This window comes from Gastrolobium bilobum, unplaced genomic scaffold (genome assembly GCF_033153095.1).
Source record: "Gastrolobium bilobum isolate Gb01-03AN ecotype WA unplaced genomic scaffold, APGP_CSIRO_Gbil_v1 utg5539, whole genome shotgun sequence".
Classification (NCBI taxonomy): Eukaryota; Viridiplantae; Streptophyta; class Magnoliopsida; order Fabales; family Fabaceae; genus Gastrolobium; species Gastrolobium bilobum.
This window is the reverse complement of record NW_026896577.1, coordinates 87,081-112,679: the sequence shown is the minus strand read 5'-3', so window position 1 is coordinate 112,679 and position 25,599 is coordinate 87,081. Positions and strand designations below refer to the sequence as shown.

At 35.8% G+C, this 25,599-nt stretch overlaps 2 protein-coding genes across 5 annotated transcripts in view; one reads left to right on the top strand and one right to left on the bottom strand.

Moving 5' to 3' along the window:
• Positions 1-15,233, top strand: part of LOC133300687 (piezo-type mechanosensitive ion channel homolog) — a 71,399-nt gene extending 56,166 nt beyond the window's left edge. For all 4 annotated transcript variants that reach the window (XM_061500258.1, XM_061500257.1, XM_061500259.1 and 1 more), the window contains 6 exons: positions 4,912-5,307; positions 7,573-7,731; positions 13,256-13,762; positions 14,102-14,249; positions 14,363-14,507; positions 14,681-15,233. In XM_061500258.1, the coding sequence (XP_061356242.1) occupies positions 4,912-5,307; positions 7,573-7,731; positions 13,256-13,762; positions 14,102-14,249; positions 14,363-14,507; positions 14,681-14,816 (1,491 nt within the window). In that variant the 3' untranslated portion in view covers positions 14,817-15,233. The remainder of the gene's footprint in view (positions 1-4,911; positions 5,308-7,572; positions 7,732-13,255; positions 13,763-14,101; positions 14,250-14,362; positions 14,508-14,680) is intronic.
• Positions 15,234-16,415: 1,182 nt separating this feature from the next.
• Positions 16,416-18,006, bottom strand: LOC133300694 (methyl-CpG-binding domain-containing protein 4-like). Its single transcript, XM_061500268.1, has 2 exons — positions 17,880-18,006; positions 16,416-17,180 (listed from the first exon to the last, which is right to left on the bottom strand). The coding sequence occupies exons 1-2, from the start codon at positions 17,922-17,924 to the stop codon at positions 16,689-16,691; spliced, it is 537 nt and encodes a 178-aa protein (XP_061356252.1). The 5' UTR covers positions 17,925-18,006; the 3' UTR covers positions 16,416-16,688.
• Positions 18,007-25,599: the final 7,593 nt, after the last annotated feature.

The window sequence follows — 25,599 nt, the reverse complement described above, 5'->3', positions numbered from 1 at the left end:
ATCCCAATGGGAGTCACAGGGAGAATCAAGAAATTGACTTGCAACACTCACTGCGAAGGAGATATCTGGCCTTGTCACAGTAAGATAATTCAATTTTCCAACTAGTCGGCGGTAGCGACTAGGATCTGGCAGTGGCTCCCCCTGTCCTGGTAATAACTTAACATTGGGGTCCATAGGTGTATCAATGGGTTTACAGCCTAACATTCCAGTCTCATCTAGGATATCCAGTGCATACTTCCTCTGACAGATGGAAATGCCCCGCCTAGACTGTGCAACTTCGATCCCCAAGAAATATCGAAGTCTGCCAAGATCTTTGGTCTGAAATCGATTGAATAAATGCTCTTTCAACTGATCAATCCCGATCTGATCACTGCCTGTAATGATAATGTCATCAACATAGACCAGGAGATAAACGCACTGGCCAGAAGAGCTATGCCGGTAAAAGACAGAATGATCGGCTTTGCTTCTGATTAAGCCAAAGGATTCAACAACTGAACTAAAGCGGCTAAACCAGGCCCGAGGAGATTTCTTCAGGCCATATAAAGATTTCCGAAGTTTACATATCATCCAGAATTCTCCCCCTGAGCAACAAAACCTGGTGGTTGCTCCATATAAACTTCTTCCTGCAAGTCACCATGTAGAAAAGCATTCTTAATATCAAGTTGGAGAAGAGGCCAGTGATGAATGGCGGCAAGGGCAAGAAACAGGCGAACATAAGCCATCTTAGCAACAGGAGAAAAGGTATCCCCATAATCAAGACCAAAGATCCGTGTGTATCCCTTGGCCACTAAGCGAGCTTTAAGGCGATCAACAGTGCCATCAGGACCAACTTTAACTGTGAACACCCATCGACAACCAACAACAGACTTCCCGGGAGGAGCACGAACAAGATCCCAAGTGCCATTAGAGTGAAGTGCCTGCATTTCATCAAGCATCGCCTGGCGCCACCCTGGATGAGATAGTGCTTCACCTGTGGTTTTAGGGATGGAAACAGAAGAGAGACTAGAAACAAAAGTAAAATGTTGTGAAGAAAGTCTGTCATAACTCAAGAAAGAATAAAGGGGATGAGGATTTCGAGTGGATCGAATACCTTTCCGAAGGGCAATGGGAGGAGTCTCTGATGGAGGATCCGGAGGAGAAGAGCCGACGGGAAAGGGCGATGAGTCATCAAGAGGCAAAGTTGGAGGAGGTGCAGGCTGACGACGCTGGTATGTGAGGAGAGGACGATCTGCAGGTATGGAGGTAATTGGTTGCTCCTCTGGAATAGGGGCACCTGGAGCTGGTAAAGACAAGTCAAGAAAAGGAACAGGAAGGACCTGATCAACTTGTGACACTGGAGACGGAGTAGAGTGAAAAGGCTGCTGATCAAGGAAAGTGACATCAGCAGAAACGATATAACGCTTGAGATCAGGTGAATAGCAACGATACCCTTTTTGAAAAAGGTTATACCCAAGGAAAATACATTTGAAGGCCTTGGATGTCAACTTGTCTTTACCTGGAGTAAGATCATGAACAAAACAAGTACAACCAAAAATATGTAAAGGCAGAGGATAAGAAGGTGCTCCGAAAAACAAAATACTGTGGGGAACATCATTATTTAGCACAGAAGAGGGCATGCGGTTGATAAGGAAACATGAGGTGATAATAGCATCTGCCCAAAAACGAAGTGGGACGTTCATATGAATGAGAAGAGTACGTGCAGTTTCAACTAGATGTCTATTTTTACGTTCAGCGACTCCATTTTGTTGTGGAGTGTGGGGACAAATAGTCTGGTGTATCGTCCCATGTGTATCCAAAAATTTAGAAAATTCAAGAGACACATACTCTTTTGCATTATCACTGCGCAAGATTTGAATAGAAGCACCAAATTGAGTTTTTATTTCTGCACAAAACTTTTGATAAATTGAAAATAACTCAGAACGATTTTTCATTAAATAAACCCAAGTGCAACGGGAGAAATCATCAATAAAGGTTACAAAATACTGAAAACCTAAAACTGACATAGTCCGACTCGGACCCCAAATATCAGAATGAACAATAGAAAAAGGAGCATCAGCTCTTTTATTGACTCTACTAGCAAAGGAAGAACGAGTATGCTTTCCCTGCTGACAAGACTGACAATTCAAAGACTTAAGACCTGACAAAAAAGGAACCATATGCTGAAGCTTCGAGAGACTTGGATGACCCAGACGGCTATGGAGAAGCTCAGGAGACTCTGTGAGAGAGCATGCAACTGGAGCAGAGGGTGCATGCAGATAGTAGAGACCTCGTGACTCACCGTCCGCTCCAATCGTCTTCCCCGTACCCGGGTCCTGCATAGAAAAAGACTGTTTAGAAAAGGTGATAGAGCAAGAAAGAGAATGGGTCAATTGACTAACAGAAATTAAATTAAAAGGAATTCCAGGGATGTAATAAACAGAGGTTAAAGTCAAGAAGGGAGTTGGTTTGGCTTGCCCAATGCCACGAGCAGGAGCCTTGGTGCCATCAGCAAGAGTAACAGAGGGAAGATTATTAGAAAAGGTAAGGGAAGTAAAAAGATCCTTATTACCACAAAGATGATCAGTAGCACCTGAGTCTATTATCCAGGGTCCAAGAGACGATTGAGAAAAACAAGCAACATGATTACCAGTATCTGGAGCAGGTGGCTGAGAAGAACTCTTCTGGAGAAGGGCCTCATAGTCTGCAGCGGAAATAGTCACTGATCCGGTAGAGGGCGGCACAACATCTGTTTGAGCAAAGTTCATATGTGGTGGCTTCAAGTGAGGGTACTTTCTATAACAACGTTCTTCAATGTGGCCCAGATATTGGCAATAATTACACCGAGGCCTTTGTCCTCGGCCACCCTGTCCATACGACATCGTCTGTCCGCGCCCGCCTGGGCCATATGATGTCATGGGCCCGCGACCGCCTTGTCCGCGGCCACGACCACGACCGCGTCCACCATTGTTCCAATTACCACGAGAGACTAAAGCAGCAGAATCAGACAAGAGAGCAGTAGAGTCAGTAGCTGTGACGTGTGCGGGAGCCACTTTATCTTGAAGATTCAGAAGGCGCTGAAAGGTCTGGGATATGCTGGGAATCGCAGTACTGGTTAGAATGTTCTCACGAACACTTTCTAATCCGTCAGGGAGACCAGAGAGAGTCACAACCGTAAAGAGACGCTCCACTTGCGTCCTGTACACTGTAGCATCCGCAGCATGAGGTAACATAGCCAAAAATTCCTGCATCAAAGAACGAATCTTACCAACATAAACTTCCATACGAGCTTCGGGTGATTTGCGCAAATCCATCATCTGGGAGACAATGGAATAAAGTTGTTGAATATCATTGGTGTAGAGGTTTTTGGCTTCCGTCCACACATCATAGCAGGTCTCAAAAGGAATGAAAATATTGAGAAGAGATGAATCAATGGATTGCCAAAGAATACTGAGGAGCTGAGCATCAACTTTCTCCCATTCAGTCATCTGATCTTGGGAAATATCAGTCTTCTTAGTGGTGAGATGTTTGTCATGGCCTTGACCGGTAAACCAGATCTTAACGGAGGTAGACCAGGTCTTGTAAGTGGCAGATCCGGTCAATTTCAGAGTTGTGATAGATGGAATAGCACTTGAAATGATGCCGGAAGAATGTTTACTGGTTCCTTCCATCAGGAACAGCGATCAGACAACCAAAAAACTGTAAAAATTACGCGAAAAAGGAACAAAGTAGCGACTTTTGCACTGGAAACCCTCGAACGGAAGAGACCCACAACGATCGGTCACTGGATTTGGAAGGAGGAGGCAGAGGTGAGCCTGTCTGCCTTGGTTTGGTCGGAAAAGGTGGCCGGAACAGTGCACACGCGCCGGAGAGAGGTGGCGCGTGAGGCCCACGCGCAGACAGCTGTGGTGGCGCGTGGAGGCGCGTGCGGCGGCCGTTTGGGACGGGTCTAGGACAGTCGCCGGCGTGAGGGGATCCTGATCGCGTGGTTTCTCGCCGGAAAGGTGGCCGGAACAGTGATGAACAGTGACGGAACAGTGTTTCTGGCGATGTGAACAGTGTTTTCTGGTCAAATAATGAAGGAGGATGATGATCTGAGATCGAAAAGGGGTCTAACAATGTTCGGAGGGTTGAAAAAGGTTGCCGGTATGATGCACGGCGGTACAACGAAAGGAAAAAAATATATATATATATATGCGGAAGCAGAGCCCTCAGATCGAGAGCTCTGATACCAAATTGAATCTGAAATATATTGTATATTCAAGTGTGTAAGTCTGTACAAGGAGGCTCTCTATTTATAGAGACTAAAAAGATCTAATGGGATGACCTAATGGGCCAAGCCCACAATCTAGACTATTCTAGACTATTCTAATAATAATAAAATAATATTATTTCTAACAGAACTCGTGACTTTTTAGTCACAAAGGAGCAGTGGCTCTTGTTTTGTCCATATTTATATTTATAAACTTAAATAGTTTAACTCGTATCCAGACAAATTTGACCTGTTTATTGGGTTAATGAAGCAGGCGAAGTATGACAACATTTATGTAGTTCTCTAATATTTTTTTACTCAAGAAAATTGTTCAGAACCTTTGAAATGGTTCAGTTTATGATTCTTTTTGATTTCCGAAGGGAATAGAACATTTTGATTTTGTTTTTGCTTTTCCTAATTTATGGAGGTTAGAATTTTTTGCCCTTGCCCCACCTTAGCTAGTCGGGGTTTAATCAGGGAGTGGTTTATAGAGGTTAGAATTTATAGCACTGCAAAAGAGAATGACTATAATTCTTTATTGGCATGTTTAAGAAATATCTTGTATCAATTTCTATTTGATGAATAGATATGTTAGAATAACCAGATAATTTATTGCATTTATTTGTGTGACTAGAGTTGCCATGTCTTGTAGACTCCTAACAAGAGTTACTTCTTCTATTCAGGCTATCTTCTTCTTGATTGTGCTTGATCGTGTAATATATCTCTGCTCATTTGCCACTGGGAAAGTGATTTTCTATATTTTCAACCTCATTCTCTTCACATATTCAGTTACTGGGTATGATTGGCAATTAGAGCCATCAAAGCAACAAGCAGCTCGGTTGGCTCTTCGGGCCATATTTCTTGCAAAAGCAGCTTCTCTAGCACTGCAGGCTGTACAAATCCGTTATGGCATTCCTCACAAGAGCACATTGTATCGGCAATTTTTGACCAGTGAAGTTTCACGAATCAATTACTTAGGATATAGACTTTATCGTGCTCTGCCATTCCTTTATGAATTACGATGTGTACTGGACTGGTCATGCACAACTACATCCCTCACCATGTATGACTGGCTAAAGGTATATGTAAATATTTTTCTAAAATCACTCTCTTTCACAAAAAAGTAAAATTTCCTTCATTTGAGACCTTTTTTGGCAACATCTTTGATAAAATATTATGTTGAAGGATTTATCTTTGTTCAGGACTGTTCTCAAATAATTAATTGATTGAATAAAAAATTCTCGTTTGAATTATGTTGCTGATAAAAAGACAATGGGTATAACAGCCCATACATCATATTTTAGTCTGCAAATGCACTAGGAGAACTATCACTTTATTGCTTGTATTAAGAGAGAAGAAAACATAAGACATATAATGTAATCCACGTGATTAAAATACATAACGGAGGCACTAATATATAACTGAATAAAAGAGATTACACAGGAATAATACATGATGTGAAACTTTGTCCCTTACACTAAGCTATTATGTATACAACACTCTTAACACACTCTCAAATTGGAACATATAAATCATATGCACCAAGCTTGTTTCATATGTAATTATTCGAGGACCCCTCAAGGACTTGGTGTAGACATTTGCCGATTGATCATTTGATTTGAGTTGATGAAATATGAAATGATCTCTTCTGACAAGACTTTCTCCCTAACAAAGTGATAATCTATTTCAACATGCTTAGCTCTTTCATGAAACATTGGATTAGAGGCAATATGCAAAACAGATTGATTATCGTAAATGAGTGTTGCTGCTCGAGCATTTTCCAAACTTCAGTTCCTTAAGCAATTGTTTTAGCTAGATAAGTTCACAAGTAGCTATGGTCACGGAACGATACACTGCTTCAGCTCTCAATCTGGCAACCACACTATTTTTTACTTTCTCAGGAAACTAAGTTATCTCCAACAAACACACAATATCCAGAGGTTCATTTTCTATCAGTGGGACAACCTGCCCAATCAGCGTCTGAGTATTCCACAACACTAGTATGACCTTTGTATCCATAGAAGAAACCTTTCTCGAGAGCTGACTTGATGTACTTAAGAATACAAATCATTGCATTCTAGTAATTTTCACAACGAGAATTTAAGAACTGACTCACTACACTCTGGTCTAGTGATTGTGAGGTAGTTCAGTTTCCCAACTTATCTTCTATACTTTTCTAAATCTTAGAATGACTCCCCTGATTTGGCATTAACTTGACGTTTGGATCCATAGGAGTGTCAATTGGCTTTGTATTCAACAAAGCTATCTCCTCAAGAATATTCATAGCATGCTTTCTTTGGGATATAACAATACCATTCTTGAACTGGGTCATCTCTATCCCTAAGAAATATTGAAGTTTAGCAAGATTCTTTATCTGAAAATGATGGCTGAGATGCTGTTTTACATGAGTAATGTTTTATGATGATCCCTTACACTAAACTATTCTATTTACAACACTCTCAACAACTTGCAATACTTAGTGATATTGATAGAGAAGTGATTGAAAAGCTGTTTTAGTATACATTAATTCTACGATTCCTGATATTTTGATGTACTTATCTTGTTCCTTTTGGAGGTTGAGTTTGAGGATGATTTTGTTGGGTTTGCCTACTGTATGTCTTTGCACCTCTAATTTTGAATTGAAAGATTAATTGCCAGAGCTTTTGCTCGGTTTTTTGTGACCTTTCTGCCCTTGAAGAATTTTACATGTCCTTCTCATTTAATTTTCTGACCATAACAGCCACCAAGAAAATACAAATTGAGACTTTGTGGAATCAATGTTGTGTTATCATAAGTACATTATTATTGAAGTTCTATTGTTACAGATGATTCAATTATAAAACGGCTGCTACTTGAAAATTTCATGATGTCATTACTAGCAAAAGATATCATTATATATGTTTGGTAACACCAACCTATTCCAAATGGAAGGACGATAAGAAAAACTATTGAAGATGTCAACCAAAATTTCTCTCTTTAGAATAAAATGGCTCTAGTTTGTTGGTTATACTCTGTATTATTTATTTGGTAGCATCATATACAATTTGAGATGGTTTCCGCTATTCTTTAATTGTTTTTCAAAAGAAAAAAAGAAGTAAAACTATGTTGTTCTACCATTGGTTTCTACACCCTATCATTAGATTGGACTTGTTTTCTTTTCGGGCACTTGAATGTCTTTGGGATACTAGTAGGCATTTGTTAGATTAGCTTATTTTTTCGGCATAAGCGTCTATAAAAATCGATTTGGAAGAGCTTCTTTTTCAAGTTGTGCTGTTTTCTCTGCTTCTAAATTCTGCCTAGTTTGGAAACTAACGCCTGCATCTTTTTTTACCCCATTTTGATAGCTTGAGGACATAAATGCAAGTTTGTACCTTGTCAAATGTGATTCAGTCTTGAATAGAGCTACACACAAACAGGGGGAGAAGCAAACGAAAATGACCAAATGCTGCAATGGAATATGCCTGTTCTTTGTATTAATTTGTGTTATATGGGCTCCAATGCTGGTAAGAAAATTATAACAGTCTTTGATTTCATAATTTATTAATAGCGGTGAGATATGTTTTTGTGTTTGGCACTTCTGTTCTATAGATCTGTTGGAATATGAACCTAAATTTCATATTACTAGTTATTAGCTTCTACCGGTCTTTGACTAAAAAGCATTTCATTTATCATTTTACTAGTTAAATATTAAGTAAAAAAAAAAAATTATTAGAACATAACCGAAACTTTTATATATACTTGAAAGAAAAGGGTATTTGAAATATTATTGAATTGTAAATAATCTGTACAAAGGGTTCTCTATTTATAGAGAATACTTGACCTAATTTTGACCTAATGGGCTTGGCCCAATACAACAAATAAATGAATAAATAATAACTAATAACTAAATAATTATTATTTACAACACTCCCCCTCAAGCTGAGGAATAGATATTTATCATTCCCAGCTTGCTAGTAAGTTCTTGAAATCTGTCTGAAGGAAGCCCCTTTGTTAATAGATCAGCTAATTGACGCCCAGTGGAAATTTATGGAGTGGTAATCAACCCGCTATCAAGTTTTTCTTTGATGAAATGGCGATCGACCTCAATATGTTTAGTCCGATCATGTTGAACTGGATTATGAGCTATACAAATAGCGGACTTATTATCACATAGCAGCTTCATAGGTCCCTCACATTTTATTTTGAGATCATCAAGTACAATTTTCAGCCACAGTAACTCACAAATGCCTTGAGCCATAGCTCGAAATTCAGCTTCTGCACTTGATCTGGCAACCACATCTTGTTTCTTACTTCTCCATGTCACCAAGTTACCACAAAGAAACATGCAATAACCAGTGGTAGAACGACGGTCAGTCACGGATCCAGCATAATCAGCATCTGTGTAGACTTCTAAAGATAGATTGCCATCACGTCGGAATAACAATCCTTTACCAGGAGTACCTTTAAGATACTGAAGAATTCTCTCTACTGCCTGCATGTGTTTTTTCTTTGGATCGTGCATAAACTGACTGACAACACTAACAGCATAAGCTAGGTCTGGTCTAGTATGGACCAGATATATCAATTTCCCAACTAGCCGTTGATATTGTCCTTTATCAACTGGAGGACTCTCTTCTTCATAGCCCATCTTGTGATTCTGCTCAATAGGAGTATTAGAGGGTTTACACCCGAGCTTTCCTGCTTCTTTGAGAAGATCCAAAACATATTTCCTCTGGCTGATAAAAATTCCTTTGCTTGAATGGGCTACTTCTATCCCTAAGAAATATCTCAGTTTCCCAAGGTCTTTGATTTCAAACTCAGGTAAGTCGTGTTTGCAGAATCTGTCTCTCCACAAAATCATCACCTGTGATAATAATATCATCAACATATACAAGGAGCACAGTAAGCTTCCCATTTTGGGAGTGCTTGAAGAAAAGAGTGTGATCTCCTTGACTCTGTCTGTATCCTAAGGTCATCATAACCTTAGTAAACCTTCCAAACCAAGCACGAGGTGACTGCTTCAATCCATACAAGACATTTTTTAATCTACAAACTTTATTTTTCCCCTTCACAGAATCAAAACCAGGCGGGATTTCCATGTAGACTTCTTCTTCTAACTCACCATTGAGGAAAACATTTTTCACATCAAATTGATTTATATCCCAATTGTAATGGGCAGCAAGGGACAACAAGATTCTCACTGTATTCATCTTTGCAACTGGAGCAAAGGTTTCTTCATAATCAATGCCATAGGTTTGAGTGTAACCTTTGGCCACTAATCGAGCCTTGTATCTCTCAAGAGTGCCATCAGAATTATATTTCAGGGCATAAACCCATCTGCACCCTACTGCTTTCTTTCCGTTGGGTCTATCAATAACCTCCCATGTTTTATTTTTCTCCAACGCATTCATCTCCTCTTGCATGGCTTGAGCCCAATTCCCATCTTTCAAAGTTTCATGTACTGATTTTGGGATTGCAATGGAGTCTAGTGCTGAAACAAAGCTTTTTTGCTGCACAGAAAGATTAGCAGAGGAAACAAAATGGGAGATAGGGTATTGAGTACAAGAGGGACAGGAAGAACAAGTTTTCTTGGAACAAGATCTTTTTCCTTTTCTTAAAGCAATGGGTAAATCATCAGAAGCAGTAGTAGTGGGTAAGTCATCAGAAGTATTAACATCATGATCAGAAATATGAGATTCAGGACTTACCAGTGGTTCAGACGATTGAGGTTGCTGTTGAGGTAATGTGGGCTGTTCAGACGATTCAGGTGTTACAATCTTCCGTATCTCTGGTGTACTTGATGTATCAGTCATAGGAGGATCAGACATAGACACATTAGGAACAGGAACAAGAGGAAGAGACACTGACACAGGTGAAGGAATAGACACTGAAGATTCAAAGAAGGAAGGTGATGAGTCTTCTGGTGAATTATTCTCCCCCTGAAGATGAGGACCTTGGAAAAAGGACTCAGATTCCTGAAATGTAACATCCATAGAAACAAAAAATTTCTGACTTCCAGGGTGATAGCACTTGTAGCCCTTCTTATCAGGGAGCATATCCAAGGAAGACACATTTAAGAGCCCTAGGATCCAACTTACTGCGATGCTGTTTATGAATATGAACAAAGACAACACACCCAAATACTCGAGGAGGAAGACTTTGCAAAGTTGGAACAGAAGGAAAAAAAGAAGTCATGGAGTGAATAGGACTTACATGATTGAGAACCCGAGTGGGTAGACGATTGATCAAGAACGCTGCAGTAAGAATGACATCTCCCCAATAGCATTTGGGTACATGTGTTTGAAACAGTAAGGCACGAGCAACTTTAAGAAGGTGACGATTTTTCCTTTCAGCAACCCCATTTTGTTGAGGGGTGTCTACACAAGTAAGTTCATGAATCATACCTTGATTTTGTATAAATTGGGAAAAAGAGTGATTGATATATTCAGTACCATTATCTGTCCTTAGTCTTTTGATTTTTTTACAAAATTGAGTCTCAATCATTTTATAAAATTGAAAGAACAGTTGTGGTACCTCAGACTTTTCACGCATTAAGTAAACCCAAGTTACACGAGTGCAATCATCAATAAAAGAAACAAACCATTTATTTCCAGAAGAATGAGGGACCTTAGAAGGACCCCAAACATCAGAATGAATAAGATCAAAAGGTTCAACACTCTTAGTAATACTAGAAGGAAAAGACACACGATGATGTTTAGCAAATTCACAAACATCACAATGAAAAGACTCAACAGACTTAGACAAAAACAATGACGGAAATAAAGATTTGAGTAAACTAAATGGAGGATGACCCAAACGCTTATGATGCAGCCAAATTAAAGAATCAGCAGTTGATTGACCATGAGACATGAAGGTGTGATCTGTTACTTTATTTGCGGGAGATTGTGACACCAGATAGTACAACCCACCTTGCTCTTTAGCACTACCAATCGTCTTCCCCGTGGCGAGATCCTGAAAAACACAATGGGTAGGGAAGAAGGTTACAGTACAATTCAAATCTTTTGTAATTTTGTGAATAGAAAGAAGATTCGTGGAGAGTTTAGGAATATGAAGAACATCCTTAAGATGTAAGGACTGCTGTAAGTTTATGTCACCAGAACCCGCAACTGATGTATGTGAGCCATCAGCTATGGATATTGTATGAGTTTCAATGGTAGGATGATAAGAAATAAAGGAGTCAGCACAACAAGCCATATGATCAGTAGCACCAGAATCAACAACCCAAGAATGTTTAAAATCATTACATGAAGAAATGAAAGAATGAGTTTTGGAGCTCATACCAGTCATAGCCAAAGCACTAGTATCAGATGGCTTACTCAGATAATCAAGAATGGTTCGGAGTCGTTCCAACTCATCTGGACGAAATGCAGATTGGGTCTCATTAGGTGCAGGGGTTATTTCAGAAGAAGTAAAATGCGCTTGACCACGCATCCTTGCCATCTTTTCTAAGACAGTTTGCTTTCCATAAAGGCAAAAGCATAAATCCTTGATATGACCTGTTCTTTTACAATAAGAACACCATCGATCATCTCTCTTAGGTCTAGAGGAGGTACCATCATAAAATTTTGAAAAAGAACTCCTTTGAGAAGAGGCCATACTGCACAGAAAATGGTTAAAGAAAAGCTCTAAGAAGCCAAAAAATCACAAATAAATACCAAACGATGTCCGATCAAAGAGAGGAGCACAGATCCAGAAAGAGGATGAAGGGACGATCAAGATCGCGGTGGTCCAATCCGGAAAAATGGTCTCACGCGCCGCCACGCGCCGGTGAGATTGGCTGCGCGTGGGCTTCACTCGCGGTTGAAGGGGCGGCGCGTGCGGTGGCCGTCCGGTCTGAAATTTCTGGAGCAACGTCGTTCGGTGAGCACGGTTCTTTCTGGGTCTGTTCGGAGTTGAAAAACCACCGGGAAAGGGTCCAATCGTGATGAACAGATGCTGTCTTGTGATGAAGAATAATGGAGACGATGAACAGAAACAGAGATCCAGTATAACAGAGATCTTCTCGGTCCAAGAGGTCCCCGGAAAAAATCCGTTGGCGGCTGATGGCAGCGAGAGACAAAAAGAATAAAAGGTTCTTGTTCTAAAGACAATAGGCGCGGAAGCAGAGCCCTCAGGATCGAGAGCTCTGATACCAACTTGAAAGAAAAGAGTATTTGAAATATTATTGAATTGTAAATAATCTGTACAAAGGGTTCTCTATTTATAGAGAATACTTGACCTAATTTTGACCTAATGGGCTTGGCCCAATACAACAAATAAATGAATAAATAATAACTAATAACTAAATAATTATTATTTACAACATATATTTTAAATTAAATGTCATTAGGAAAGTTTATTGAATTTTGTATTGGTACTGTAACATGCAATCAGGACATTGTGATGTGCCTTGCAGGACCTTGGATTTATGTTACAAGTCTATAAGTGATAATTGAGACAGTACCAAATTAGGTTGATCTTCAGCTTATGTGTCTGGCACTTTGCAACTGATTTGTTACAAACTTCAAAACAAATTCGTGATATAAAATTTCTTCAAAACAATAGCATAATTAACAATTCCGTTAATGATTTTTATTAAAAAAAAAAATAGAAATAGTGAATGGTATAATTTTAATTTACTGTTTTTTTTAACGAATATAATTTAATAACAATGCTAAATTCTCAATAACTTTATCTAGGGATGCTGGTGTTGGGTTGTGATATCATTAGGGAACTCGTGTGTTATTATCTTATTGAAGCTGAATGCATTGGCACTGCTTATGTTCGCATGTTTGACCTTTGCAATTTTCCAGTCACTACAACATATAACAAATTAATTAAAGTTTAAAAAGGACAATCTGGTGCAATGAAGTTCCCAGCTCGGGGAAGGATCAAACCTATTATGTGTGGGTCTATAGTAGGGAGTCTTACCTTGCATTTGCAATGATTTATACCTGTGACCTCCAGGCCACCTGGCAACAACAACTATTGTGCCAAGATTCCCCTTCAAATTTATTGAAGTAATATTTTCTTATTTTTTCCTTACAGATGTATAGCAGTGGTAACCCGACAAACATTGCAAACCCCATTAAAGATGCTAGCTTTCAGGTTGATATCAAGACAGTTAGTGGAAGGTTGAATTTGTATCAAACTACTCTATGTGAAAGAATTCGGTGGGATTCACTCAATTCTGATGTCAATCCTGATCCATATGGCTATTTGGATGCATATAATAAGAATGATATCCAGTTGATATGCTGTCAAGCCGATGCTAGTACATTGTGGCTTGTTCCACTTGTTGTTCGGGCCAGATTGATTGAGTCCCTTGAACGGTATACCAACATGGAAATTTTTTTCACCTGGATACTTTCAAGGGACAGGCCAAAAGGGAAAGAAGTTGTGAAATATGAAAAGGCTGTTGATCCTCAATATCTTCCAATGCAGTCTGATGTTCTGAAGGTTCTTAATGGCTCTTTGAACAGCTTTAGGATTTATAATGTTTATCCAAGATATTTTCGTGTCACTGGTTCAGGTGACGTTAGACCTTTCGAAGAGGTAATCCTATCTGAGCACTTTAGTTGCTACTCTTAACTTTGTGTTTTTTCCATTAAGTATTGGTTGCATGTTTTGAGAAGATAATGGCATATTCGGCATTCCATGGGTGACCGGGTAGAAGCTAATCATCTTTGTTATCTACTGCTGTAATCTTTCTAATAACATAGGAACCTTTCCTTCAGTCTGACTTAGGAATTACTAAAATTTTGAAATTAAAGTGATAATCATGAAGAGGGAGGAGAGGTGGTGTTCATGTCTCAGATTATTGTAATAATTTTATATGTTTTGCATCATAATTCTCCTGAATTACTTTTAGAAAATTCGAAATCAATTTTTCAGGATAGAGCTGTTAGTGCTGATCTCATTTTAAATCGCGAGCAATTTGAGTGGTGGGCCTTCCAAGATATTAATCCATCAAATTTAAGTGGATTTTGTGGAGGTCTGACAGGACCTATGGCAATCATAATATCCGAGGAGACACCACCACGTAAGTTGTCCAGGGCATTATTTATTTATTTTTTTGAAAATAAATGTCCATGGTTCATTTTTGTGCCTGGCAATACCTTGTATAATGTCTCTAATTTTATAATACTGCTACAGAGGGTATTCTTGGTGACACACTCAGCAAGTTCAGCATATGGGGACTTTACATAACCTTTGTTCTAGCTGTCGGTCGTTTTATCAGACTCCAGTGCTCCGACTTAAGGATGAGGATTCCCTTCGAGAACCTACCTTCCTGTGACAGGTACTGCAGATTTCTTTCCTGAAGATGGCAGTACAAATGACAAAAAATTCCCCCATCCTTCCCTCGAGAATTTGTCAAGCCAATTAACCATTACTGATGTCTCTGAAGTCGTGTTCTTTAAGATACATTCTGTTTTAACTTCAATCACTTCTTTTTGCATGCTTCTCATGTAGGTTAATAGCCATCTGCGAGGATATATATGCTGCAAGAGCTGAGGGTGAGCTTGGAGTTGAAGAGGTCCTTTACTGGACACTAGTGAAGATATATCGGTCCCCGCACATGCTGCTTGAGTACACCAAACCTGATTAACACTTTCGGGGTTGAGTACTACTGGTTACCAACAGCTAACTGGGCTTAATAGCCACACATATAATTTGACTGCCACGCATATTGAACGAGTGACACCCAACCATTTTTGGTCGGAGCTCCGAGTAGTTAGGACGCAGGATGATGCCCCCATGATAAGATTAAACCAATATTGCAACATTTTTTGTGCGGCAATCGTTAGAGGGTTATGAAGCATTTCTCTGAGAAGATTGGCGAGGACTGCATCGCGACTCATGACTGTAATTATTCATGATACTGATTTTAATGATTGTTTTTGGGCAAATCATGTATCCAATGTACAATGCAGTCAATGCCAGAGTTATAGTGAAGCAAATATGTACAGTTGTTGACCAAGAAGAGCGATGTCTCTGCCCCTTCTCTCACCTTCTTTCATTCATAAAACAGCAAGATTAATTCGACCGAAAATTTAAATGGAAATTAGAATGTCCGTTTCATAGTAACATGACTATTTAACAAAATCACATGCTTATCTTTTCAATATTAACCATTAATAGAAGTTGCAAATAAATTAACAATAATATATATACAGCTATCTAGTGAGTTTTCATGTAATTTTTCATTTTCCCTAATCACACTTCAATTACAAAAGATTAATTCAGTTGTTCTCAAATTTACTTATTGTTCCCTTCAGCATTGATCATAGCCTTTTCAATATTAGATCATTAATAGACGTGGTAAAAGTAATTAACATTGGTGTTCATCTTGCAGCTCTTTTATGTTTTTTTCATTTTACTATTGAATTATAAGTAAACGCAAATGCAATAGTTCTCAACAGATCAGTCTTATTCTTCATTTGATATTTTAAACAATTAATAATAGTTTTTATTTGATAGGACAAGTTTCAAATAACTATATGAATTTGGACATTTGGCCATTTACTCATTCAACAAATTTTGACAATTGAATTGGTTCCACCAAAATAAAAATAAAAATTTGACAATTGATGACTTAAAATTTTAATTAGATACACAACTCCTTTTATTATGCCAGAGATTTTAAATCCAAACCAACATAATTGTCCCATAATTCAATTTTCCCACTCACCCGTTGAATCAATCTCCACCAAAATTTCTCTCAATCAATCACTTTCCATATTGTCTAAATATCGGGTAGTGACGTAGTTAATTTAAATAAAATGTATCGAATGACATAAGAGGTAAACGAGTATGAGAGATTTTAATTGCTTTAGATGTGAAATAGCTAGTGCTAATGTTGTACGTACTATCATGAAAGTATTTCTCCTTAATGTCAAACAATGAAATATAATTGCATTGCGTTGGATTTTTTGAGCTCCATTATATAGATCTACGAGTATGAGAGATTTTAATTGCTTTAGATGTGAAATAGCTAGTGCTAATGCATTGCGTTGTACGTATTTTGTTGTACTAATAGTTAACATGGTTACCTATATTATGTATAAAATTGTCTTAGTAAACTTGAGTCAATTGTTGAAATGCTTTCACAGGTCTAGACTACATGGCATAAGTGGGGAGTTTTAAGGAGTAATAGCTATTCGCCACACAAAGATAGAGAGATAATGGAGAATATGGAGTTAATAAAACAACTTAAAAAGAAAGAGAAGCCTGCTGTGAAACAAAACGATAGGAGTACATAGAGATGGAAGGATACAGTAGATACCCTTTGAACAAACAGATAGATCATAGAAGGATACAGTAGATACCCTTTGAACAAACAGTAGATCATAGAAGGATACAGTAGATAGCCTTTGAACAAAACTTGATCGGTTTTACCTAACACAGTCTCTAGAGTTAATATCTAACAAACCAACCAGAATGACTATCCACAACGCATGCAAACTGGTGATGATATTTCTCAAATCTCATCTTTGGCTATCTTAAGTTTTTTGTTAGCAGAACCCTTCAGCTCAACAATCTCTGGGATAGTGTCTTGCATTATCTTTGGGGATGAAAAATCAAAATCAGAAACAGACACACCTTTGTATTCTGGATGATCTTTAAGAAATGCTGCTATCTCATTGCGGGTTCTAAGTTTTTTCCCGACAGGTGTGATGTAGTAAGCATCCAATTTAGAGTAATCTCTTCTAAGTACCAAGCTTCTCCTAAAACCTTGTGGAGTCTTTGGGAGGTTAGGCTTGTCAATGACCCATGTCCGTGTGCAATCATATTCAATATCAGCAGGGTCATCGCAGGAACGATTAGCCTTTCTGCTGCAATAAAAAGGTTCCTGAATGACTTTATGTCTAATCTCTTCAAACTCCTCCTGTGTATCAATCACCCTCCATTTCAAGCAACTTGTGCACTGTGCAGCGTATACATCAATTGAACCCTGACTTAGCTGTGATCTCTGCCAGCAGTTTAGAAAGCAGCACAAGTTCAACTATTTGATTAAACCCAATAAAGAACAGCCTGGTACTATAAAGCTCCTATGTGTTAGACAGCCTTATCTTGCATTTACAACAGACTGATTACATGAATAGAATGTGACCTTCAGGTCACATGGCGACAACACCAACTATTGTGACATGGTTCCCTTTGCTGGATCCAATCTTTGCTGGATCCAATGCATTAGATTAAACCCAACAACGACTTAGTACAAACTTGCATCTCAATTTCTAATCAATGAACTTACCCTCTGTGTGTGTGTGTTAGGTTCCTTCCTTTCTATGGCAAAAGCTGATATTAACCACCCACAGGTAACAGCAGCAAAGCAATTTAAACACAATAAGGCATTATGAATGAACCCATTCAAAACAGTAAATTAACACATCTTAACCACAATACAGTGTGACATTCATTTTTATTTTTATTTTTTAAATGCATAACCATGACAGACCACATAATAAGATCCACCCACAAGGGCATACAATACCATTGACCAAAAAAAGAAAAAAATAATTATTTATCATGATTCCATGAAAACTGAAGAAGAATGAATCAAGCGACAGAGATCGAAAGTTGGGGATCCCGTGTGCGGAAAACCCTAAAAATTAAGGATTTGAAATCAAAATTGAAAAGAGGAATTGGGTTCCGAAACAAATGATACCTTAGAAGAGGATGGCGTTTTTGAGATTTCTTGGCCGCCCTTCATTCATTCAGCTAAGTTTCTTCACTCCTCTATCAACCAAACTATTCTTTCCAGTTCACCCCCATGCCCTATGGGTATATATTTAAATATCTTTGAGGATTAAGTAAATAAAATATATATGATAATTATTTTTCATATATGATATATATAATTATTTTTTACCCAGGTGAGTCCACACACGCCTACGTGCACACGCACGTGCACGTGCACACCGCGTATATATATATATATATATATATATATATATATATATATATAATATAATATAATATAATATGCGAAGGTTATGAAGCACCGACACTTCAAAAATCCTGACGTGTCGTGTCTGATATTGCCCGACACTCCTCGACATTCCGACATTCTCTGACACTTCAACACGCGTTGTAAAAACTCAAAAAATGGTTCAAAGGTTGCGTTGCCGTGCATTTTTAGTTCTAACTATTAGATTTATTAGATTACGATTACCATTTTATTAAGTCTAATATAACTATTTGAGATATCTTATGTTTCTTTGCAAAATTGATGGTATTATAGGTTTAATTTCATTTTATTGTTAAATTATTGAATATTAAATATAATATACATTACATAAATTAAAAATATTATTTAATATTAAAACGTGTCCTAATGTGTCGAAATCTAACATTTTTTAGAATTAACGTGTCGGAGTGTCGTGTAATATTATTCTCCGACACTGCAACACGCGTTGTAAAAACTCAAAAAATGGTTCAAAGGTTGCGTTGCCGTGCATTTTTAGTTCTAACTATTAGATTTATTAGATTACGATTACCATTTTATTGAGTCTAATATAACTATTTGAGATATCTTATGCTTCTTTGCAAAATTAATGGTATTATAGGTTTACTTTCATTTTATTGTTAAATTATTGAATATTAAATGTAATATCCATTACATAAATTAAAAATATTATTTAATATCAAAACGTGTCCTAACGTGTCGAAATCTAACATTTTTTAGAATTAACGTGTCGGAGTGTCGTGTCGTGCCGTGTCACATATCCGTATCCGTGCTACATAGTGCGGAGGAAATATAAATATCTTAATTAAGTAGCATAAGATATTTTATCCAAATTTATACATAAAAGATTCTGAAATAATTACATGAATATATTAATGGGCAGAGATTAAAAAGTAAAAAAACCATTGCTAGATTTATGTAATAATTTATGTAAGTTTTTTATTATGAATATCTTAATTAAATAGCGTAAGATATTTTATCCAAATTTATACATAAAAAACTCTAAAATAATACATGAATCTATTAATGGGCAGAGATAACAAAGTAAAAAAATCATTGCTAGATTTATGTAATAATTTGTGTAAATTTTTTATTATGAATATCTTAATTAAGTAGCATAAGATATTTTGTCCAAATTTATACATAAAATATTCTGAAATAATTACATGAATTTATTAATGGGCATAGATTAAAAAGTAAGAAAATCATTGCTAGATTTATGTAATAATTTGTGCAAACTTTTTATTATGAATATCTTAATTAAGTAGCATAAGATATTTTATCCAAATTTATACATAAATATTCTGAAATAATTACATGAATCTATTAATGGGCAGAGATTGAAAAGTAAGAAAATCATTGTCAGATTTATGTAATAATTTGTGTAAATTTTTTATTATGAATATCTTAATTGAGTAGCATAAGACATTTTATCCAAATTTATACATAAAAGATTCTGAAATAATTACATGAATCTTTTTTTTTTTGGTAAACATAATTACATGAATCTATTGATGGGCATAGATTAAAATGTAAGAAAATCATTGTTAGATTTATGTAATAATTTTAGTAAATTTTTTATTATGAATATTTTAATTAAGTAGCATAAGATATTTTATCCAAATTTATACATAAATGATTCTGAAATAATACATAAATCTATTAATGGGCAGAGATTAAAAAGTAAGAAAATCATTGCTAGATTTATGTAATAGTTTGTTGAGATATATTGTCACATCATTTATTAAATTTAATGAAATACATGAAATATTATATTTAAAATTAAAGTGTTGCTTTGTTTGCATAGATATATTGTTTCATTTGAAATCAAAATAATGAAGATTGTGTTTTTTTTTAAAAAAAAAACAAAAAGTTTAAGTGGGGTTAGAGTCGGTATCCCACTGCCACTAGGATTAAAAAAGACTCCAACCTCTTTGAAAATTTTCGAGAAAAATTACATATCACTCATTAATAAAGTTCTTACATCGATCAACAATGTTTGAAACTTTTTTGTTTTTGTTTTTGTTTTTGGTAAGCACCTAGACGGAAAACTTAAGTTGTACAAAACTTAAAGTTACAATATCATTATCTTTTATTTTATTAGTATTTTATAAGTCATTTAAAATAACTTTAGCGTTGTTTACCAAAAAAAAAAAAAAATAACCTTTGCATTGAATTCCAAATTAAATATAGAGATATGGTTAATTTGGCTATGACAATTTTATGACATCCCACAACACTTTTTTCTTCCATCTCCTTGGAATCTCTTACAATATCATTATTTTTTATTGTATTGATATTTTATAACTCATTTAAATTAACTTTACTGTTGTTTATCAAAAAAATAAAATAACCTTTGTATTGAATTCCAAATTAAATATAGAGATATTGTTCAATTTGGCTATGACAAATTTATGGCATCTCATGACTCTTTTTTCTTCCATCTCCTTGGAATCTGAATACGTTTTTAAATGATTTCATTCCAAAAATTTTATTACACTCCTTTTTCTTTTTTAAGCTTATCTTTAAAACTGGCTTAATTTAAGTTGAATTAAGTTGAAATGTTCAACTTTTTTTTTATTTCAAAAATTTTCAAGACTAAACCAAGAGCATAATTAAAAAAATTTCTAATATTGTTTTATATCATCAAGAAATGAGATTATAACAACCACCAATCATGCAAATCAATTGGCAAATCATAAGTGCTTGTGCCTACTTAATCAGTAATCTCGAATTCGAATTCTTAGCAATGTAGCTATATTAAAACTTAGTATGAAAAACTTTGCCGCTAATATGTTCATACCTGAATAATATTTAATATGAGGCAATGTTTCTTATACATTAACTCCTTATACGATAATCACAGAAATATTTTTAGGAATTATTATTAGTTATTAATATATAAATAAATGATTGAGATTTAATACATGTCAATATTAAAAATAAAAATAAGGGGTAAAATCCCAAAGTTATTCCATCAAAAATTCACAATTTATTAAATAAATTATAAAATTAAGTAACACATATTCCATTAATGAAGTTGTATAACATATTATTATTTGTATTAAGATAAATATTATTAACATACTTTCTTAACACACTTTATATTATTAATTGAATTTTATGTGAGTTTCATTAAATATTTTTAGCACATTCTCCATTTAATGGAACCACATAAAATTCACTTAATAATAAAAAATTTATATAAAAGTGTGTTAAACAATAAAATGAGTTCTCTTATGTTACAATTTTATGCACTCTTGTTAAGATGAAACTTCCGTATTTATTTTTCTCTTTACAAATATATGAAGTTATATTAAAATTTGTGAATATTTATAAATATAGTAATAGACATAAAATTGTATATATTAAAATCATATGAATTTTTCAACATGAAAGTACCATTTCCTTTTAAAAAAGTATTATTAACATTTTTTATACTTAATGTTATTTATTTATTTAAAAAGAATAAAAATATATATTACTACACTCACGTGATGATCATAATTCATAAATGGAAATAAGGTGTGAGTGAGAAAGCGCCACACACACAAAGAAATAAGATAATAATGAGATAAGTCAATGAAGTATTTTTTAAAGCATTTAAAAAAAGATTTCATGTAATAAATGAATGAAAATTAACTCTTTATTTATAGAGTAAAGTCTGTTTTGGGTCCTTAACAAAAAATACGGTCCCACTTCGTTCCTTACAAAAACAAATACCCATATTAGTCTTTTTTTAGGGACTAATTTGGATCTTCGTTAAATTTCTGAGGGAGTGAGAGAGCGCCACACACACAAAGAAATAAGATAATAATGAGATAAGCCAATGAAGTATGTTTTTTTAAAGCATTTAAAAAAAGATTTCATGTAATAAATGAATGAAAATTAACTCTTTATTTATAGAGTAAAGTCTGTTTTGGGTCCTTAACAAAAAATACGGTCCCACTTCGTTCCTTACAAAAAACAATACCCATATTAGTCTTTTTTTAGGGACTAATTTGGATTTTCATTAAATTTCTGAGGGACCACATTTTCAAAGAACTGGAATTGTAGAGAGACCAAAAGTTGACTTTTTTTATAAGGGATGAAAGTGGAGATCATATTTTTTGTTAGTGACCCAAAAGGGACTTTACTTTTATTTATTTCTCCTATTATAATTAATTTTTCTCTTATGGTCTAGTAACTGATAACTAATGACTCGATTAAACTTAGTAGTGATAGTTTTGCCGCCCTTATGGTTCTTCTCAGCTTGATTGAACTAGTTGAGTAATTTATGAACCGATGAAGAAAGAATAATGAGAAAACACTAAAGCAACTAATTTTCAGGTCACTCTCATTATCACACTCCACTATATATAACAAGTTGGTTATAATAGAATTAATTACATCAATTTACAAAAGGAAAATTCATATTGTAGCAAAAAAATTACAAAAATAATGAGAAAACACTAAAGCAACTAATTTTCAGGTTTAAGATGATGCCAAATACACTTGGTTTATTAAGTTTGATAAGCATCCATATAAGTGGGCCTTTCTATGATCCATCTAGTCCCTTGTGCTATCTCTGAGGCTGCAAGGAGTGGGCCTTTATCGTGGGTAGGTTTGCAACAGCCCACCCCTATAAAGACCACCTTGCGCACAAGATTAGGTTCGGTTGCTACTTTAGGAACTATCATATTGGACACGTCTTCATTGTTACTTGTCCTTTACACACAATGAACGTTACGCCCCACTTACATGCCTTGAATGAAACGGCCCATTTGAACACATTGATTGCCTTCCTTGTTTGGCATGCGAATAGGTTCAAGAAAGTAATCGTTGTCAATCATTTGGTAGGCGTGTCTAGGGTTAGCCACCACTTTTATCTTCTCTTCCTCTATGCTCCTTCCTTTATGTTTTCCATCCATTTATTCTCGTGACTATTCTTTGCTTGAGTCCTCATATCCTTTCAATCGCTTCTATTTTCCATTCAAGTTTTTTGTTTCTCGTTTATGTTCTCGATGCAAGCCTTCTCTATCTCTTATCGTCTTCTGTTACAAAAGATGAATGAGAAGCCTGTTCATTCTCCTAAATCAAATCTACCAATGCCAACCCTTCCCACTGTACAAACACATGTGGGACAAATTTGTCCTTCCTCCAAATGGTGTGATTTGCTACGATCACATAGAGAACATAGTTTAGTGGATTTATAAGGCTAGAAGTTGATAAAAATTTCGACATAAGTGAGATCAATAATTTCCATAACATCGTACGAGCCATAGAATCGTAAGGATAATTTTTGGGAGGAGTGACGACACACAGGTAATTGCCATACAACTATAAATTAAGGAGAATCTTATCCCTTGCCTTAAAGGTAAGAACTTGACATTGTTTATCACATTGATTCTTCATAAAAGACTAAACTTTAGGTAAATTTGTTTATAGGGATGTGAGAATGTTGAGTGCTAGCTCAGATCTGAGTCAATGCTTCAAGTGCAAAAGATCTGAGGTTGTACTTAAGGAGACATGGTGGTGGCTAGCCATAAATTGCCTTAAACAAAGAAATGTCAATTGAACAATTGAAGGTGGTGTTGTAGTGATACTTAGCCCACACAAGGAAATGTGACTAAACCAAGGGCTAATCATACACAAATACATAAAGGTATTATTCATATTTTCTGGTTTACTCTTTATATTGACCATTTATTTATGGGTGAGAGATAATGTCTGTTGATAAATTAGTCTAGATTGAGTTTGATACGTTAAGGTTTGATCTTCTGTCATATCTCACATTCCTTAACATATTGCTTGACTTGCTGATGCATTTCTTTCCATATAAACTCTTGCAGAATTAATGGAGTGTGCGACGTATGTTGGCATGGCCACCATGCATTGGAAAGTTAAAGTAGAGAAGGAGGTGCAAGATCAAGGAAGAGTTAGCAACCAAAAAGATTCAAACTTGCTGGAATAAGGTATTGTCATTCAAGCTCCATTGTGACTATTGTGTCAAGTGTCTAACTCTAATAATTTGTTACACAAATCCTTCTACTTGTAATTTCTAAGTAAGGGTGATGAGGTAATCGCTTGTAGAACTTGTGAGAGTTGTCAAGTTTTTTTTGGGGGGGTGGTTGGTCCCATCAAGAGGCCTAGAAAAAACGTTTGGTGTTTTATTGACAATTTTTTATTTGTACATGATAGAGTGTTGGAATTCCAATAATTTCAAAATAAATTATTTTCCAGAGCCTGGATGACTCGATTCATCAAGTTATGCAGGCTTTTTTGTCTATTTAATGATGAAGGGGGCACCGATGAGGTATTGCCTTCATTTTGAGATAATGGACATGATAACAAAATCTCAAGAATGTATATAGATCAACCTTGCACAGAGGATGGGAGTTTGCGACTATTGAGCACATTCAAATGGCCTTATTACATCAAGAATGTGCTAATGCCAACCCTTGAAGTATTTGTCTTAAACATGAAGGGAAGCATGAAAAAGATGAAATAGTATCCCATTGGCTAAATAGAAAGAAAGATTGACCACAAGGATTGTGAGAAAAAACTATTTCTCTTTTCTAAATTTTATTTAAAAAAATAATCAAATAACAATAGGATTTTCTATGCCTTAAATAGGAAGAATAAAAAAATGAAAAAAAAAACTAAAAAGCCATAAACTATGGAATAAATCTTAAAAGCCCAAAATGACACACGCAAGCACACATGGATATTTCTAAGTCAATCTTAGGAGTATTATCCTTCCCTTCTAAGAAGAGATTCTCCCTTGAATCTGCTTCGTCTTCATTGATATTAACTTCTTCAGGTGGTAACCCAAGTGGCAACTCTTTTGGTACAATATCACCAAATTTCCTAATTAAAGGTAGGACTTGTGAATGCAATTCTTTGATATGATGGATATATTAATCTTCATTTGAACTAAACTGCTTGGGGACTAGAAATGATGTGAGTTCCAAAGAAGTAAGTGGACAAAACCCATGGATTATCTCAAAAGGACTATTGCTTGTAGTTTGTTTCAGTGGTTGCATCTGTGATTTGTCATAAGAAAATTATGCCTGAGGTAACGTTAAGTCTCATTTCCCTGACTATCTCCAATTAAACTTCTACCAAAAGCTAAATATTTATCTCCATGGTGCATGAGGTTGCTATGCCCTTTGTGCCCAAATTCATAATTTTACTTGCAAAATAAAGACTTCTTGAATGAAGGATCATTTTGCATGACATCTTCGGGTAGAGATTCAACTTTGTCAAAGATATTAGAAACTCTAGTAACTGACTTTCCACCAATATTTTCATCATTTTCAATGAAAGTACAATGTGAATGATGCAATCCAATATCATCTATCTTCATTTTTAAAGTTTGCATCGACAATGGAAGCAATCATCTCATTCTTGCAGTTCCTTCTCTCTATTATAATGTTGC

Excerpts from the sequence above, each read along its gene's own strand:
- LOC133300694 (XM_061500268.1), bottom strand. The coding sequence starts at position 17,924 with ATGAAGGGCGGCCAAGAAATCTCAAAAACGCCATCCTCTTCTAAG. Across the intron at positions 17,181-17,879 it reads AAACGCCATCCTCTTCTAAG|AGATCACAGCTAAGTCAGGG; the intron begins GTATCATTTGTT and ends AACTGCTGGCAG.